A 20,400-nucleotide genomic window follows, 5' to 3' on the forward strand; every position below is an offset into this window, starting at 1 on the left:
AGGCTTACATATGCCTATTTATAAACATAAGTATATATATATATATATATATATATATATATATATATATATATATATATATATATATATATATATATATATAAAACCTTGTACTTTTTTGCATTTGTTAGGGGGGGTTGGGGTTGGTGACACAGTAAGGTTTCGCACCGGGCGAAACCCCATCTAGAGACGCCACTGCTTCACTGTACACTATATCTACGAACAACAAAGCGACTGTAAGCTAAGTTAACTCGCCGATGTATATTGGCGTTAAACGAACCATTGTTTTTACATGCATGTGTGTGATGGAGAGGGACATGCTCGAGATGGATGATGCCCATCAAGTGGAGGAGCCTGGCATAGGTCGACGTAAACCAAAACTCCGTAGACGCCAAGTATGGGCCAAGAAACTTGACTTTCTCGTCGCTTGTATAGGGTTTTCCGTTGGTCTAGCCAATGTTTGGAGATTCCCGTTCCTGTGTTACCGAAACGGTGGAGGTAAGGGCATTGTATATGTACGTTTGACATTTTGTTCACGATTTCAAACATTAAAAATTGGGGTTATTGTATACAATTATTTCAGTCATTTGTTTTCATCTAAACAGGCGCCTTCTTGGTACCATACTTCATCTCCGTCATTCTTGGAGGTATCCCAATGTTCTTCCTGGAAGTGTCGCTCGGACAGTTTATGAGCGAGGGTGGCATAGGGTGCTGGAAGATAGTGCCTCTGTTTAAAGGTGTGTTATCTTCTCGGTTTCTTCTTCTTCTTCTTCGTTCTTAATTGTAAATATGGTGGAGGATTTAGACAACAAGTCCAACTTCGTGGACAAACCGGACTGTGGTCTCCAGTTTGTCAGGTGCCCCATATAATTTACCCTGAGTGGGGTGGGCTGGGGCCAGTGTCTGTCTCGTGCCTGGCTATACAAAGTGCATTCCTGGAGTACGTGCTCCGTGTTTTCCGGGGCCTTGCCACAAGGGCACATTTCGCTACACCCAACCTTCAGTTTTCTGTGCATGTGTTGATTTAGTCTGTTGTGGCCTGTTCTAAGTCGAAAGATTATGTATTGTTTTTTTCGTGTTAAATTATAATAGCCGTCGTCTTTAATGTAGTGAGGGTGTGTGACAGACCACATTTGCGTTTGTTTGTTTTTTATAATTCTTTTTATTTCTTTTGGGTGTAGCGAAATTTCCGGTTGTGGTTTCTTTCCCCCAATTTTTGCCAGCTGGTCTGCGATCTCGTCACCCTGGATCTGGCAGTGGCCCGCTATCCACTGCAGCACAATTCTGCTGCAGGTATTTTTTAGCCTCTCTAGTGCTGTCATAAGTGTTTGAATATAGGACTCTGGATTTTGAAGGGATTGCAGGACTGGAAGATAGTGCCTCTGTTTAAAGGTGTGTTATCTTCTCGGATATTTTATTTTTTTATTTTTTTGCTTTTTTTTTCGCCACGCTTTCCTCATTGTCTCAAGCAGGCTTTTAAAAAACGTGTCCAAGGTTTGTTTTTCCTCCGTTTCAGAGCGTGTCAGAAATAAAGTTGTCATTAAATAGATCCCATGCACAATCACTTGCAAATTTTCTGTGTGTTTCTTTTCGTTAAATATACAAAAATTACCATAATTTCATATTACAATAAAGAAAAGCATAGGTCGCTTAAAACATGTTTGTAAAGGTATTTGATACATAAAATACTGACCCACGCAGCCGACATGAGCCTTCTAGCAAATCTGTTCTGGTTAGATCTTCTGTCCCCAGTGGTAACCCATCTTCATTGTGTCGTTCTCCTACACAAATCTCCGGGCTTTTACTGACCTGTGTCTGTTTCTTTGTATTCTAGTTGATTGTCTGTCTCACTATGCAGGTTACCGGTTTTCTTCGATAATTAAATAAAATAAAAGAGTTTAATGTTTATTTTTTTCCCAGGTATTGGCTACGCCACAGCGGCCATCATCTTTCTAGTCAATTGCGAGTACAACATCATCCTCTCCTGGGCGTTCTACTACGTCTTCGCCTCCTTCACGACCACCCTCCCCTGGTCACACTGCGGCAACGCCTGGAACACGCCCAACTGCTCCATGTTCGATGACCCGACCTTGAACTTCAACAACACTGAGAACCTACTGAACACGGCTCTGAGGGATGTTCTAAAATCGCCCATCAATGACTCGAACACAATCAGTTTGGATCTGTATTCTGACGTCACGGAGATACAAGACAACGGACGAGTGAAAATGTTCCAGCTTAGACAAAAGGCAATGTCGTCAGATCCGGTTACAGAATTTTGGGAGTAATTCTACCATTGTGTTGTAACATATGTCTCTTTCCTAAATTTGTTCAGCATTTAGGCAGATTATAAATGGAAACAGAGTTCGTTTAGAATGTTTTTCTAAAAATGTAAAATTTGACGGCGGAGGGTGTCGCTTATTCTAGTATATATTTTCTATATCAATAATATATTTTTCATTTCATTTCGATAAGAGTAGCGCCCCCCACCCCCACCGAAGAGATGCCTAATATGTTTGAAACCGCCGACGCTTTATGTCAAGCCTTGCAGAATTATGCGCACCTCTGAGTCTTACTGTATGAAATACTGTACATGTATGGCAATGATATTTAATAGCTGCGATAGTTCTAACTAACCAGACATGGAAATATATGCCTGTGCGATTTATTTATTTTTTGTAGCTGGAAAAAAGGCGTTAATTTGATCTTAGCAACATTAGAATTGGAAATAATGTACTTCATAATGTTATTGCAACATAGGAAACAATCATTGTCGAATATCCTTTGTCTTTAATATAGCATGTTTACGACTGAAAAATAATATTTAATTATCATCATCTTTTCCTGTTTGTGCCCAAGAAAAACACGGACAGTTGAAGTAGAGTTAATATGTATCATTGTCCTCGGCATGCAAGGGGGGGGGGGATGGATGGTGTGTCAGCACTTTGCACAGCGCCTTTGTCTCCCTAACTTGAACCATTTACCCATCATAGCTTGTTTTATTCATTGAAGTCGAACAATCTCGAGCGCGATATTCGAATTCGCGACTTTCGTATTATCTCATCCACCCAGCTACGTCGCCCCATTAGTATTTAATGTAATTGTTCTGTTTGAGTTTAAGAAAGTAAACCAACCGAAATGTAAAGAGCATCTCTAAAACCTCAGCATCGTATATTGAAATGATATATTTAACTCTTTATGTCATATTGTATCAATTTTGCTACAAAACTGTATGCAATTTTTAAATAGAAGGTGTAAAGTTTTATTCAAGCACAATGTAAGTGTACGTATCGTCTGACCCTACCACTAGACGTAAGGTACTGGGCCTGTCCTCTGGGGTTGGAGAACCAGGTACCATCAAGTGGGACAACGCCCTGTGTCTGCTGCTGGCCTGGGTCATCGTCTACGTCTGCATCTGTAAGGGGATTAAGTCGTCTGGGAAGGTAAGAAACTCGAGCTGATATAGTCTTATTTTTAAATGTTAATATAATTTTATATAAAACTTCATCAGTCAGTAAAGCTCATGGTTGCTAAACCGAAAAGTCTCGAGTTCGAACCCTCGGGCAGATGAGGCTCGTTAGCTGGGGACAGCCACTAATCTAGGACAGACAACTCTAAAATCTAACAACTGCTGCCTTGTAGTTTGTTCTTGGTTGGACAAAGGCTATGGAAGCAAATCCAAAAAGAAAAGCAGGCTGAAATCGGAGTCAACAGCGCGTAACGAGTTGACACGTATACTTAATTGTGTTGGAAGGGATCTCTTTCAACACTAAACTTAAGAATGAAGAAGAAGATTCAACATAAGTTATATGGATGTGGTTCTACATCGACAGGTCATGTACTTCACTGTGAGTAGCCCATACGTCTTCATGTTCATCTTACTAGTCAGGGGCGTCACGCTGGAAGGGTCCACCCAGGGGTTGTTGTATTACCTAGACCCTAAGTGGGAGCGCCTAGCCGATGCTCAGGTAGTTTCATGTGGTTAATTATTTAAAGTAGTTAACTAGTTAAGAAGTCAGCAGTTTTTGTAAGTAACTGGACAGGAATTCATACTGATTTTAAATATAATAAATTATATTCGGGATTATGTGAGTTGAATGTTGTATCAATGTAGCAAAAAATAAAAAATAAACTTCTTCTTCTGCGTTTTTATTTGAGTTTATGTTGGAGGATTAAAGGAAGTCCAATTTCGAGTATGAACTTGACTGTGGTCTTCAGATCCGCGGGTGCCCCATATAATTTTTCCTTGAGTGTGGTGTGTAGGGTCCAGTGTTTGTATTTTAATGATTCTTTTTTTGTGTGGTTGTTTTTCTTTCCCCTCGATTTTCGCCAGCTGGTCAGCAATCTCACTCCTTTGTATTTGTTAGTGGCTCGGGATCCACTGCAACACAACCATGCTGCAGGTATTGTTTAGCCTCATATCCTAGGGTAGGTCCGATAGAGCTGGTGTGGTGTTTTTTTTTCAGGATGTGATGATTTGCTCCCCAGTCCGTTCCTGCCAGTTTCCTTATTTTGTTTGATTCCTTTACTTTGGGTGTTTTGATGTGCTTTCTCCAGGTGAAAAGTAAAAACTACATACAACATGTATTAATTTTATTTTAGTAGATGTTTTTAGGGACAATGCTATTTCTTCTTTTTTCTTAATTTTAGTATTGAAAGGGATTCCTCCCAACACAATTAAGTATACTTGTCAACGGGATGTTCGTCATTTAGGCCGTTGAATCCGATTTCAGACTGCTTTTCTTTTAGGATTTGCTTTCTTAGCCTTTGTCCAACCAAGAACAAACTACAAGGCAGCAGTTGTTTCATTTTAGAGTTGTCTCTCATAGATGAGTGGCTGTCCCCAGCTATCGAGCTTCATCTGCCCGGAGGTTCGAACTCAGGACTAATCGGTTCAGAAACTATGAGCCTAACCGACTCGACCACACCAAAAATGGTTAATTGCTTGCATGTACGGCTACTTTGTCTACCACGGATCTTGTGCATGAACCTGTCTATGGGAAAATAGTAATTAAAAGCAATAAATTACTACAGCCGCAAGTGCATTGATGGATAAAGGCGAATGTTGGGCGTATACAAAGCTTCCATTCAATAATGGACCTTCACAACACACATGTAGGCTATAGTAGTAGATCAGGCTAAAATAAATTTTCACTTAATATGGAAAACGAACTACGACTGACCTTGGCTGCAAACGTGGATAGTACTAGTTAGAATGTTCTGTAAAAACAATTTTTGTATTGTATGGTAAATTTATTGTTATTATTAAATTTTATATGTAGGTATGGGTAGACGCAGGCACGCAGATATTCTTTTCCTACGCTATATCACTGGGTACCTTGATGGCACTGGGAAGCTACAACAAGTTCCATCACAACTGCTTTAGGTGAAGAAAAACTATTTTTGCTTTACATTATATCAGCAACATTTGGTTTATTGTTCCGCGATACTGGCGCTTGTAATTAACATTCCATTAATTGTAACAGAAGCCTGGTCCTCAAATGTAGAGAATAATATACATTTCACCCTTCTCAAAATTATAGAGACAGTCTAATTTTCGCCCTTGTGAACTCGTTGACAAGTCTTCTTGCCGGTGTTGTTATTTTCTCTATTCTGGGCTACATGGCTTTCAAACAAAACATCTCCATAGAGGACGTTGCTGAGGCGGGTAAGTTTTTATTTGTACATAAGTTAGTCCGTTTAAATAATATAGTTAAACAAATAGAACCCTCCCCCTTCCCACAAGAAATAAAAGCATAAACGTACTTTGTTTGATTTTAAGTTGTCTAAGTCAATTCTCAATAACATAATTAACGTATATTTTATCCAAATGGATTACCATGTCGCCACTCTTGGGACAGGGCCAGCTGACTAGAGCTTTCTAGACATCTCTGTCCTGGGCTAGTCTCTCCAACTGTCCCCAAGTGTATCTGGCATCTGTCCTGGGCTAGTCTCTCCAACTGTCCCCAAGTGTATCTGGCATCTGTCCTAGGCTAGTCTCTCCAACTGTCCCCAGGTGTATCAGGCATCTGTCCTGGGCTAGTCTCTCCAACTGTCCCCGTGTGTATCCGGCATCCCTGTCCATGGCTAGTCTCTCCAACTGTCCCCAGGTGTATCAGGCATCTGTCCTGGGCTAGTCTCGATCCAACTGTCCCCAGGTGTATCAGGCATCTGTCCTGGGCTAGTCTCTCCAACTGTCCCCAGGTGTATCCAGTCTTCTTGGCGTCTTCTTCTTGGGATCATCTATTCGGAGTTTTCAATACAAAACAAAACAGATTTTTTTTTGCGTGAGTGGAACTAGAGGTATTGTGTCAAAGGATGATCTAACAGTCAACAACGCGCTACTTTATATACTGCGGTATACGTAATCATCTCTAATATATGAGAAACTACCGAAAGCAATTTATTAAAATAATATTTAAACCTGTATAGTTGAAAACATTTCACCCATATTTCAATGTTGAGAGCACTTGGGGCTAAACTTTTTGATAAAAGCTAGTACATGAGGTAAGAAAGAAATTTTTAATTAATTAGGTATGTTAATTTTATTGATCGATCTAAGTGTATGATGTACTTGTATTGCCTTAACTTTAATACGATACTAACACTACCTGATGTTATTATTACTTTTTGCTTGATCTTCTCGGAGCAACCGTTTCCATTCATTTCTTCTACAGGCCCTGGTCTTATATTCATCGCCTACCCTGAAGCTGTTTCACAGATGCCTTTAGCTCCATTTTGGTCGGCTTGTTTCTTCATCATGATAATACTGCTAGGCTTAGATAGCCAGGTGGGTCTTTGGATGATACCACTAGGCTTAAAAAGCAACCGGAGAAAGAGAGTTGTTAATATTTTATCTTGTTATCTCCCATTTTATTACTGAATTTAGTAATATTTTAAATAAATTGTAATGTTTAACCACTGCCTAATAATTAGATTAAACATGAGATATTCTTGCATTATTGAGACGAACGAAATCAGAACACGAGAAAGGGATCAAAATTAAGTTACAAGATTTGACTTGACGCATCCCACAAACAAGCAAACAAACAAACTAAAAAAATCTAATTAAAATCTTTAAAAAAAGTTAAGAATAAAGCTACGCTTCGCGTATTTCAGTTTGCTGCAGTTGAGGGCTTTATCTCTGCCTGTGTCGACCTGTGTCCAGACATCTTAAGACGAGGCTACCGCAAAGAAATATTCACAGTTGTGGTCTGTGTGGTCAGCTACATTATTGGACTCTCAATGGTCACGGAAGTGAGTACTGAATTAAAGCGATATTACTTTCTCACACTTGGAGTACAAGTTAAAGTATTGTAATAGTGAAAAAAAATCTAAAGTGTGATTTTTTTTTAAATCTCGAAATTTTTACACCTTGAATTTGATAATTTGTTATCATATTCTCATAAAGAAAATGTTATTTCTTTATGTTTTCTGAAAAAGATTCATTTATACAGACCGATTCCACTAAAATCTCAACCATACATTTATACGAGAAAATGTACGAGGAAGGTCACTCCCGATTTTATCTCTTTCAACCTGAAATTAAACTGCTAAAATATTGTTTTACCAGCTTTATGGCCTCTCTATAAAATCGAAACAGTTGTAACTGTCCAGCTACCAATCAAGAACTGAATGGCAAAAAAAAATATTTTAAAAAAAATTGACAGTTTAGAAGACGGCTTTAGTTAAATAAAGCTGTTTCTCCTACAATTGAATTGTATTGTCAGTCGTCTGCACTATACGTAGTAAACAATGTTTTCCCTGCTATGTTTCAGGTACTTTTTATGTAATAATTTTAAAACTTGTATTTGAGTTTATGTATATCGCTATGGTGATTCTTTCAGGGTGGGATGTACGTATTCCAACTTTTTGATTATTACTCAGCCAGCAGAATTGTAATGTTGGTGGCTGTTGTTGAGTGTCTGGTTGTGGCCTATGTCTATGGTAGGTGGATGTGGTTGTCTTGTTGTCGCCTCTGCCTATGGTAGGTGGTTGTGGTTGTCTAGTTGTGACCTGTGTCTATGTAGGTGGATGTTGGAATCTAGTTGTGGCCTGTGTCTATGGTAGGTGGATGTGGTTGTCTAGTTGTGGCTTGTGTCTATGGTAGGTGGTTGTGGTTGTCTAGTTGTGGCCTGTGTTTATGTAGGTGGATGTTGGAATCTAGTTGTGTCTTGTGTCTATGGTAGATGGATGTGGTTGTCTAGTTGTGGCTTGTGTCTATGGTAGATGGATGTGGTTGTCTAGTTGTGGCTTGTGTCTATGGTAGATGGAAGTGGTTGTCAAGTTGTGTCTTGTGTCTATGGTAGATGGATGTGGTTGTCTAGTTGTGGCTTGTGTCTATAGTAGATGGATGTGGTTGTCTAGTTGTGGCTTGTGTCTATGGTAGATGGATGTGGTTGTCTAGTTGTGAATTGTGTCTGTGGTAGATGGATGTCGTTGTCTAGTTGTGGCTTGTGTCTATGGTAGATGGATGTGGTTGTCTAGTTGTGGCTTGTGTCTATGGTAGATGGATGTGGTTGTCTAGTTGTGTCTTGTGTCTATGGTAGATGGATGTGGTTGTCTAGTTGTGGCTTGTGTCTATGGTAGATGGATGTGGTTGTCTAGTTGTGGCTTGTGTCTATGGGAGATGGATGTGGTTGTCTAGTTGTGGCTTGTGTCTGTGGTAGATGGATGTCGTTGTCTAGTTGTGGCTTGTGTCTATGGTAGATGGATGTGGTTGTCTAGTTGTGTCTTGTGTCTATGGTAGATGGATGTGGTTGTCTAGTTGTGGCTTGTGTCTATGGTAGATGGATGTGGTTGTCTAGTTGTGTCTTGTGTCTATGGTAGATGGATGTGGTTGTCTAGTTGTGGCTTGTGTCTATGGTAGATGGATGTGGTTGTCTAGTTGTGGCTTGTGTCTATGGTAGATGGATGTGGTTGTCTAGTTGTGGCTTGTGTCTATGGTAGATGGATGTGGTTGTCTAGTTGTGTCTTGTGTCTATGGTAGATGGATGTGGTTGTCTAGTTGTGGCTTGTGTCTATGGTAGATGGATGTGGTTGTCTAGTTGTGGCTTGTGTCTATGGTAGATGAATGTCGTTGTCTAGTTGTAGCTTTGTCTATGGTAGATGGATGTGATTGTCTAGTTGTGGCTTGTGTCTATGGTAGATGGATGTGGTTGTCTAGTTGTGGCTTGTGTCTATGGTAGATGCATGTGGTTGTCAAGTTGTGTCTTGTGTCTATGGTAGATGGATGTGGTTGTCTAGTTGTGGCTTGTGTCTATAGTAGATGGATGTGGTTGTCTAGTTGTGGCTTGTGTCTATGGTAGATGGATGTGGTTGTCTAGTTGTGACTTGTGTCTATGGTAGATGGATGTGGTTGTCTAGTTGTGTCTTGTGTCTATGGTAGATGGATGTGGTTGTCTAGTTGTGGCTTGTGTCTATGGTAGATGGATGTGGTTGTCTAGTTGTGGCTTGTGTCTATGGTAGATGGATGTGGTTGTCTAGTTGTGGCTTGTGTCTATGGTAGATGAATGTCGTTGTCTAGTTGTAGCTTTGTCTATGGTAGATGGATGTGATTGTCTAGTTGTGGCTTGTGTCTATGGTAGATGGATGTGGTTGTCTAGTTGTGGCTTGTGTCTATGGTAGATGGATGTGGTTGTCTAGTTGTGGCTTGTGTCTATGGTAGATGGATGTGGTTGTCTAGTTGTGGCTTGTGTCTATGGTAGATGGATGTGGTTGTCTAGTAGTGGCTTGTGTCTATGGTAGATGGATGTGGTTGTCTAGTTGTGAATTGTGTCTGTGGTAGATGGATGTCGTTGTCTAGTTGTGGCTTGTGTCTATGGTAGATGGATGTGGTTGTCTAGTTGTGGCTTGTGTCTATGGTAGATGGATGTGGTTGTCTAGTTGTGTCTTGTGTCTATGGTAGATGGATGTGGTTGTCTAGTTGTGGCTTGTGTCTATGGTAGATGGATGTGGTTGTCTAGTTGTGGCTTGTGTCTATGGGAGATGGATGTGGTTGTCTAGTTGTGGCTTGTGTCTGTGGTAGAGGGATGTCGTTGTCTAGTTGTGGCTTGTGTCTATGGTAGATGGATGTGGTTGTCTAGTTGTGTCTTGTGTCTATGGTAGATGGATGTGGTTGTCTAGTTGTGGCTTGTGTCTATGGTAGATGGATGTGGTTGTCTAGTTGTGTCTTGTGTCTATGGTAGATGGATGTGGTTGTCTAGTTGTGGCTTGTGTCTATGGTAGATGGATGTGGTTGTCTAGTTGTGGCTTGTGTCTATGGTAGATGGATGTGGTTGTCTAGTTGTGGCTTGTGTCTATGGTAGATGGATGTGGTTGTCTAGTTGTGTCTTGTGTCTATGGTAGATGGATGTGGTTGTCTAGTTGTGGCTTGTGTCTATGGTAGATGGATGTGGTTGTCTAGTTGTGGCTTGTGTCTATGGTAGATGAATGTCGTTGTCTAGTTGTAGCTTTGTCTATGGTAGATGGATGTGATTGTCTAGTTGTGGCTTGTGTCTATGGTAGATGGATGTGGTTGTCTAGTTGTGGCTTGTGTCTATGGTAGATGCATGTGGTTGTCAAGTTGTGTCTTGTGTCTATGGTAGATGGATGTGGTTGTCTAGTTGTGGCTTGTGTCTATAGTAGATGGATGTGGTTGTCTAGTTGTGGCTTGTGTCTATGGTAGATGGATGTGGTTGTCTAGTTGTGACTTGTGTCTATGGTAGATGGATGTGGTTGTCTAGTTGTGTCTTGTGTCTATGGTAGATGGATGTGGTTGTCTAGTTGTGGCTTGTGTCTATGGTAGATGGATGTGGTTGTCTAGTTGTGGCTTGTGTCTATGGTAGATGGATGTGGTTGTCCAGTTGTGGCTTGTGTCTATGGTAGATGGATGTGGTTGTCTAGTTGTGGCTTGTGTCTGTGGTAGATGGATGTCGTTGTCTAGTTGTGGCTTGTGTCTATGGTAGATGGATGTGGTTGTCTAGTTGTGTCTTGTGTCTATGGTAGATGGATGTGGTTGTCTAGTTGTGGCTTGTGTCTATGGTAGATGGATGTGGTTGTCTAGTTGTGGCTTGTGTCTATGGTAGATGGATGTGGTTGTCTAGTTGTGGCTTGTGTCTATGGTAGATGAATGTCGTTGTCTAGTTGTAGCTTTGTCTATGGTAGATGGATGTGATTGTCTAGTTGTGGCTTGTGTCTATGGTAGATGGATGTGGTTGTCTAGTTGTGGCTTGTGTCTATGGTAGATGGATGTGGTTGTCTAGTTGTGGCTTGTGTCTATGGTAGATGGATGTGGTTGTCTAGTTGTGGCTTGTGTCTATGGTAGATGGATGTGGTTGTCTAGTAGTGGCTTGTGTCTATGGTAGATGCATGTGGTTGTCTAGTTGTGGCCTGTGTTTATGTAGGTGGATGTTGGAATCTAGTTGTGGCTTGTGTCTATGGTAGATGGATGTGGTTGTCTAGTTGTGGCTTGTGTCTATAGTAGATGGATGTGGTTGTCTAGTTGTGGCTTGTGTCTATGGTAGATGGATGTGGTTGTCTAGATGTGACTTGTGTCTATGGTAGATGGATGTGGTTGTCAAGTTGTGGCTTGTGTCTATGGTAGATGGATGTGATTGTCTAGTTGTGGCTTGTGTCTGTGGTAGATGGATGTCGTTGTCTAGTTGTGGCTTGTGTCTATGGTAGATGGATGTGGTTGTCTAGTTGTGGCTTGTGTCTATGGTAGATGCATGTGGTTGTCAAGTTGTGGCTTGTGTCTATGGTAGATGCATGTGGTTGTCAAGTTGTGGCTTGTGTCTATGGTAGATGGATGTGGTTGTCTAGTTGTGGCTTGTGTCTATGGTAGATGGATGTGGTTGTCTAGTTGTGGCTTGTGTCTATGGTAGATGAATGTCGTTGTCTAGTTGTAGCTTGTGTCTATGTTAGATGGATGTGATTGTCTAGTTGTGGCTTGTGTCTATGGTAGATGGATGTGGTTGTCTAGTTGTGGCTTGTGTCTATGGTAGATGCATGTGGTTGTCAAGTTGTGGCTTGTGTCTATGGTAGATGCATGTGGTTGTCAAGTTGTGGCTTGTGTCTATGGTAGATGGATGTGGTTGTCTAGATGTGGCTTGTGTCTATGTTAGATGGATGTGGTTGTCTAGTTGTGGCTTGTGTCTATGGTAGATGGATGTGGTTGTCTAGTTGTGGCTTGTGTCTATGGTAAATGGATGTGATTGTCTAGTTGTGGCTTGTGTCTATGGTAGATGGATGTGGTTGTCTAGTTGTGGCTTGTGTCTATGGTAGATGGATGTGGTTGTCTAGTTGTGGATTGTGTCTATGGTAGATGAATGTGGTTTTCTAGTTACTTATATGGTTTATGTCACTATATTACTCTCTTTATCAGCTGACTTGTAGCCTACCCATCAAGAACAGTTACAAAGAGGATATGTTGTATTTCTTATACTAACTTCTACACAGGTATTGATCGCTTCTGTGATAACCTAATCATCATGTTTGGGTTCAACAACACGTTGGTAACAAAACTCCTCCGCTGGTACATCCGGATCTTTAATGGTTTTCTCAGTCCGTTTTATACATTGGTAGGATGTGTTGTTCTGTATGTCTAGATTAAATAGAATATTATAATAATTTATAAATAAAAAAATATAAGTTTATAGGAGACAGAAATTGTGATTTGTTATTTTTTTTCTGTTGTACATTGTTAATTTTGCTTAATAAACAGGTTAATTTTGTTTCCCTTTTTCTGTCTATCATGTTGTTAGATTTTTTTACTTCCTCGTGTATACGAAGTATGGATATAGTCTTGTAATCGTGCAAAAAAAAAATCGAGATTTTTGCAAATCTCGACGTTTTACACCTCCCTGTGTCGAAGAAACAAGTTTTGCAATGTTGTCCATATGTCTGTGTGAGAGTGTGTAAGTGTGTGTGTAAACACAATAACTTGAGTAAATTCGTATCAACTTTTGAAAGATTTCCGATAACCGTAAGAGGAACGCTTTCTACTTTCAGTTTTTCAAAAGCCTATAACTTGAGTACTATTTTAGATAGATAATTGAAATTTCACATGTCAGTAAAAAAATCTAATTCTCTGCCTTCTTTCAAACTTTGAGTAATTTCCGTTGAACGAAAGTAGTAATTTTCGCTATTTCCGATTTCTCAAAAAACACATGTGAATGTACAGAGTACTAATAATATTTCACCCTATTATACACATTTTGTTTTGCGTTTACTTGGTGTGCAATTCTTTTTTCTACGAAATTCTATTCTATTTTAAAAAGTAATTAAAAATTGATTAAAAATCATGTCTGTATCCCGAGTTGCCATCCCCTGTTGTTTCATATAAGAATATTCGAGAATGTTTAGGGGAGATCACTCCCAGTTTATTTTCTCTAATTTTTAATATTTTTAAAGGAATTTTTGTTAGTTTGTTATTTGTTCGATTTGGTTTTTAATTTGTAATTTGTAAGTGGTTGTTTGTAAATGGTTAAGTTAAATGTTAATAGTTTTGTTTATGGTAAATTTTTATTTTATGTAAGATACTAGTTTTTTCTTCTTTAAATGCTTGTTTTAATTCTTTTCTTCGTTATTTTTTTTTTAAAATTTGTTTGTCAATAATTCGTTTTATTTTGTAATTTTGCAATTTCAGAAATGTAAATTGATAGGTTTTGATTTGTATATTTTTATTTTAGTTTTTTTTTCTCAGTTGATAGTTTTTGCTTTATAACAATTATTGTTAGTTTATCTTTTGTTATTACTACTTGTTATTGCAGGCTATTTTCACGCTGGGCTGTGCCAGTTACTCTGAGGTGGATTACAAACGGAAGTTCGTCACCTACGTCTTCCCGTCGTGGGCTATCGGGATTGGCTGGACATTAGCGCTCGTCAGTGTGGCCCTTATCCCGGTCTTCATGATCCAGGGCTTGGTCGTGACGCCAGGGACGCTTATAGAGGTTAGTGTGTTCGTTGATTACTAGTTACAAGTACATTGCTATATATTTTAGATACAATACTCAAAATCATTTTATTTTGATTATAAACGTGAGGCCCATTGATTTCAAATATAAAAGAGATACACTTTATGAACTATAAAGCTCAATAGTAGCGTTCACCCGTTTCTGTGGCATGAAGGGATAAGGTTGTCAGTCTCATGTACAGATGTATTTACTTTCCCAAATGGTAAGTACATCCAAAGGCGTGGAGCCAGAGAACCGAAACAGAGACTTTTGTGTTAACAGCTGTTCATTCTAGTGTCCGACCACGCTGTCCCCTGTTGAATATAAGGTCAATATTTATTTACTTTATCATTTTTACTTTGAAACACTTTTCCTACACTATTTGTTTTTCACCATTGTTTTTTTTAAATCAGCACATTTTCAAAATAGAAATTTATCGAAAGTATTATTCACATCTATCTCTATAGTTGAAATCAAATAGATTTTAAACCTCTGACTTCTAAGTTCAAGAGCTTTTCACCTTAGATTTCTTTAACCATCCTATTTTCATGCAATGATTTATATAATCATCCTATTTTCATCCAATGATTTATATAATCATTCTATTTCATCTAATTATTTCTATAATCAGCCTATTTTCATCAATTGATTTCTAAAACCATCCTATTTTCATCCATTTATTTATATAATCGTCCTATTTTCATGCAATGATTTCTATAATCATCCTATTTCCATCCAATGATTTTTATAATCATCCTATTTTCATCCAATGATTTCTATTGTCATCCTATTTTCATCCAATGCCCTGTACCAGCGTCTGAGAATCCTGACCACCCCCAGACTAAAGGAACATCAGCTGAGACCAAACGAGGATTTGTCCAAAATAATTCTAGAGGAAAATCAGGTCTCCATGAACCTAAACAGTCTTTTGCTTAATCAGCGTTAGGAACTAATTGGATAATGATCGAATATATTCGGGAATTAACTAAAAGTATAGGGATTATTGTTTCTAGGTTTTCTGAAGCTTTTGAAATACTTAAACCATGTTTGACTAATGAATATAAATAATCAACTGCATAAAAAAATTTGTCGAAACAATTTTCGTTATCAAGGAAACCCAAAAATTAATTTTAAAATTTCCTTACATAAAAAACGCTATTGCATTTGTGTGTAAAAAGTTATAGCAATCAAATGTGCAATGCTTATTTTTATTGCTTTTTTTAAATTTTTATTTAATTACCGAAAATATTAAAAACAACAGATACATCCAATCTTTAGTAAAGTCCGAAAAAAACCAGACAGGCAGGATTTTATAACCATATTAATTGTAACTACGTCGTGCATTATTTTTTTAATAATTTATGGACCTCTCAAATACCTTTGAGACTTTTCCCTCAACATGAGTTGTATTTAATGAGTACCTCTCATTACTATATCCCACAACATTGTTCTACACATGTAACGCTAGTTACGTTGATTATGTTAGCAATATTAAAGTAGGCCATGCCTCCTATTTACAGCGTCCTAGGTCGGCGATCAACCATTCAAAGCGAGCGCATATGTAAGCACTTAAAGTCCCAAGCTATTAAAAAGTTATGTAGATTCTATTTGTATAGCAAAAATTTATAATTAAGGCAACACTAATTACATAAAAAAAATCTGTAGTAAATCTATTCATACCCTTATGGGTTATTATTGTTATTATTTTATTCAGTTGTACAGAATTCACGGTATAGTGGTGGCTCAGACCCCCTACCGGTTGAAATATATATATATATATATATATATATATATATATATATATATATATATATATATATATATATATATATATATATATATATATATATATATATATTGTAAAACGGTACACATACAATTTACCGTTGACATGCACGATTACAGTACTTTTCTATATTCTTTAAACATGAAAGTAAGAACCAAAGATTTGATTTATAAATAGCTGTAACAAACTGATCATTTAAAAAAAATATAATTTACAAGATTTTAGCTCACTTAATTTCTCATCTCATGTTTAATTTTTGGTGCGGCAGCAAACGGCGGAAAACTTAATTTTTTTATTTCATTTACTTCAACCGAACCAATTTTTTTTTTTTAAACCGACACGTTGGTCAATATTTGATGACAACGCAGTGGTTACGATAGGGTAACAGACCGTTTGACGAAATGAACAAAGACACAATACCGCTGTCGAACCGTACATATAGAGAACACGTTTTTTTTAAAATCATACATCGTTTCACGGTAGAAAAGTGACGACAAGAACTGAAAAATACAATGTCGAAAAAGAAAACAAGAGAAACAGTTGATCATAAAATGTTTTGTTTGTTTTTATTTTTGCATTGTTTTATAAAGAAGTCAGTAAATTATTCAGACAAAATATCTATTGTATTGGCGTATCTTTGCAACGGACAATCCCAACATATTGTTTAATATCATGTATTGCAAGCTAACGTTAGCAACGAGACTGAGTGTCAGAACAACTGTGGTGTTACAAAGACAACATGTCTCTCTATCCTGTCATCGTCTTCATCGTTTCTTTACTATGCCGTTTCGTGGATTCCAAAAATTTGGTAAATGCTGCCCTTTTCAAACCTGCATATCAGAGTTCTCAAGTTAGTACATCGCCACCTGATTGGGGAAGACCTGCTTTGGGAAATAATGGAATCAGAGTCCAAAACCTAGCAAACTATGATTGCACTCACACGCAATCGGAATACGCAAGCTGGTGGCTGGTTGATTTTCAAGGATGGTACCTGGTCAACCATATTATATTCTCAAATAGGTAGGCTATTCTTAATTAATTAGCAAAATACATTAAATCTTAATAATAATTTTTTATAGTACCCCCATTTATAAACATGCTGGGTAGTATACATTTCAAATATTATTTGTATTTAGTTTTTTTTTTTAATTTAAAAAGTTAAAAAAAAATATTTTTAAATAGACGAAGATAAACATAAATGTTAAAAAACAGAATCTTATTGCATTTTTGTAACTAATTTCGATACCTTTCCTGAACTTAAATAGGGTAGCCTTGCTTTCAAAATCGTTTTTTTACTGGGAAAATGTAGTCACTCTCTCTCTCTCTCTCTCTTTATATATATATATATATATATATATATATATATATATAGAGAGAGAGAGAGAGAGAGAGAGATACATATATATATATATATATATATATATATATATATATATATATATATATATATATATATATATATATATGTATATATATATATATACATATATATATATATATATATAGTTGTATCTTTGCTACCAGACTTGATTACGGCGCTCCGAAATTGCAAAACTTCACGATCGAAGTGTTTAGAACAGACCCGCGCTTGATGCCAGGGTTCCCGTTGGTGTCTGGTGACTTATGCTACCAGCAGGTCAATCCTCTTGTGGCAGGAACTTCTGTCTTGAACTGTACGACTCCAGTGTTGGGGAGATTTCTTAGACTTATAAGGTATTGTTAAGGGTAAATACAATAATATTTTAGTACACATTTTATTCACTAATGCTAGTAATAATCACTCGCGCCACCCATGGGATATACAATAATGTTAATATACAAGTACTTGACCATCATACCGATATATGTGTATCAATTTAAAAATACCAGTTTCAGTAGCTTATATATATATATATATATATATATATATATATATATATATATATATATATATATATATATATATATAGGGGTGGTCTATATATGCCTTCGCCACTGAACAGTTTTCTATATACAAATATTTATATTATAGTTGAAACACGCTGTCTTTTATGTGTGTTACGGTTAGAGTAATTTACAAGTCATATCCAAACCATTTGACTGTATCACACCGATTTCTGCGTCATTTAGGGAGGCAGTTGAACCATTCAGATCAAAGTATTTTATAAGTCGATTTAATAAGAATTTTATAAGAATCTATAAAAGTCAACATCTACGTTACCATTCGAAGCTTAATAGAATTGAAACTTGCAGTAATAGTTTTAGATAACAAGCAATGAGACTTTTATTAAGTGTGAAATAATCCCGTACCATATTTGAGAAATAGTTATAGCCTTGATTAGCTTACGCTGGTTGTTTTCACTACGCTATCACCCATTTCATAACTACATACATTACATCGTTGTACACTGTACACATAATTTAATATTCATTTGTATCTTACGTATATTTTATTTTGTGTTCATATGTAGCGGTATGACCGTTTAAACCAGGGGTCTCCAAACTTTTCAGTCCGAGGGCCGCATTATCTAACAAATTTCAGTTCGGGGGCCAGTTTCTTCCAGGCTTGTCTTTAATTTTTCTGGGCAAAGTTCCTCAGCCAGCACCAACAAACGTTTTTCCGTGGACAAAAAGATCTCCGCGGGCCGGATGAGAGGAACTCGCGGGCCGCATCCGGCCCTCGGGCCGTAGTTTGGAGACCCCTGGTTTAAACAATATACGTCTACAAAAAGAAACATCAGAAATCAAGGAAATCTAAAAATAGAAAAACAATGTGTTTTACCATGGCGTTTACTTTTAAAGCTTCGGGTAAAGTAAGGTAGCCTTACTGGGGTAGATGAATCATATATCAACATGTATAATGGTGCTCGGTATATTAAATATGTAGTCAGCAATATGCCCAGCAGTCTTTACTCTTCCTAATGTAGTTCAGGTACCAATTAGAGCTGGGTCGACTCAGCAATGTCGTGGTGATTCAAGTCTGGGATCTGAACTCGAGATTTCAACCGATTTCTCTATTATCAAGTTTATATCATTTTGATTATTTATTTTATGTTATAGGTACACGACAAACGTTCTTAACTTTTGTGAACTTGAGGCGATGTCGACGTACATGGATCCCATGGAAGCGCACTACACATCGTACGACGACACGGTACTCAGTCTGTCTCCCATTGTCACAATCACTACAGAAACACCGACGTTCTGCGCCCTCGACTGTCTGAGGGCCAGGGACACTCGGATTTGTCTGGCCTTCAACTGGTTCCAGTCCACGGGGCTCTGTCAGTTGTTGGACTTTAACCCCAGTAACACAAGTCTGGTGGGGAATCTTTTTGGTCAAGTGGGGGCTAGGCTTTATGTGGTTCAGCCTATTAAGATCTTTGGCTGACACTGTTATTCGTTGTATAATGACACAGTTGTGTGTTACTCAGAGCTTCATCAAAGAAAGCGATGACATCTCTGAGGCTGTAAACACAAGATTTTTATTAGTAAATATTCCCTGTATCACTTTTAATTCAGACTAAAACATGGCACATTTTACAGATTAAGCAATTTTAGAAAAATTCGACAACGAAAAAGAAGTACTTTGTCAGCATACGTGTATTGTTCATTTTCTTATCTGAATTTAACATTTCCTTAAAACATGGCTATCCTAAATTAATAAGGTTCAGAATGCAATGTTTTTGCTGCTAATAAGTTAATTAACACATTTTCTACTCAAAATAACGTTTGAAATTGCTTAAGGTTTCTTTTCTTTTAAATTAATAATCTTTAATTGACATTTGAAGCGACTAACATTCCCGTGTTAGTGTTTCTACATGAACTAGTTGAAACTATTGTTGTATACAGGTTTTTATTGTTAAGGTCTGCAACTTTAAACAGCACACAAGTTTAATTCATGCTAATTTTTTTTTTTAATATTTGCACATTTTATTGTCTTTTTAAACAATCTAGAATAAAAAAAACATTTTAGATATAATTTTGAATCATACTTTATTATTATATTCTAGTTCAGACGTTTCAGGCGTGGAGATACATAGCGCAAATACACTAGATTGTCCTTGATTCTGTGGCACACATAAAGTATTGTTCCATTACGCGTAGACACATTAACTTTCTCTTATATAAGTCACAAATCAATTACAGTGTCTTGTACTCAGAGATGTGACTTATTCGATCCAGTTAGTTATATTTAGACAGAGACAAGGTGTGTAGAAAACATTTAGTCTGCAATTCTTAAACTAAAATGAAAAATATTATTAATAAAACAACTGTGCCTAGACAGAGGACGTACACATCAATTACAACAATACTGATACATATTCCTCTCCTACAGAATACTTAACTAACGAGTACAATAACAAAACAACCAGTTATGAATAAAGCAGTATAAAAACTATCGAAGTTAGATGCACACATTTCTTCACCGCCGCTAGAGTGTGTAACTTTTAACTTTTTATCTGAGAATCTGTAACAATTGAATGGCTTCGTTTTCTTTCAAACAGAAGTTAAAAACAAAAAAGAAACTGTTTTCAAAAACGTGTGCTCAAAATACAATCACCAATTCAAACACTAGAGAAAAATATCGAACTTATTGTAAGCACGACTGCCCATAGTATAGAACAGCGAGACACGAAGATATAAAAAAAGAAAGACCAACAAAAGAAAACAAAGGCAGTGATTATTAGAAAAAAATCGACT

At 37.4% G+C, this 20,400-nt stretch overlaps 1 protein-coding gene across 1 annotated transcript; it reads left to right on the forward strand.

The window, feature by feature from the left end:
* The first annotated feature begins 326 nt into the window (after positions 1-326).
* Positions 327-19,087, forward strand: LOC131928135 (sodium- and chloride-dependent taurine transporter). Its single transcript, XM_059284077.1, has 15 exons — positions 327-498; positions 606-737; positions 1,921-2,284; positions 3,311-3,443; positions 3,834-3,968; positions 5,283-5,386; positions 5,544-5,668; positions 6,678-6,790; positions 7,120-7,257; positions 7,848-7,947; positions 12,439-12,560; positions 13,752-13,931; positions 14,749-14,838; positions 16,562-16,740; positions 18,760-19,087. Exons 1-15 carry the CDS (start codon positions 327-329, stop codon positions 19,085-19,087), a joined length of 2,415 nt encoding a protein of 804 aa, XP_059140060.1.
* The last annotated feature ends 1,313 nt before the right edge of the window (positions 19,088-20,400 follow it).

Source organism: Physella acuta, unplaced genomic scaffold (assembly GCF_028476545.2).
Source record: "Physella acuta isolate Inbredline_101_S28 unplaced genomic scaffold, ASM2847654v3 ptg001466l, whole genome shotgun sequence".
Lineage (NCBI taxonomy): Eukaryota > Metazoa > Mollusca > Gastropoda > Physidae > Physella > Physella acuta.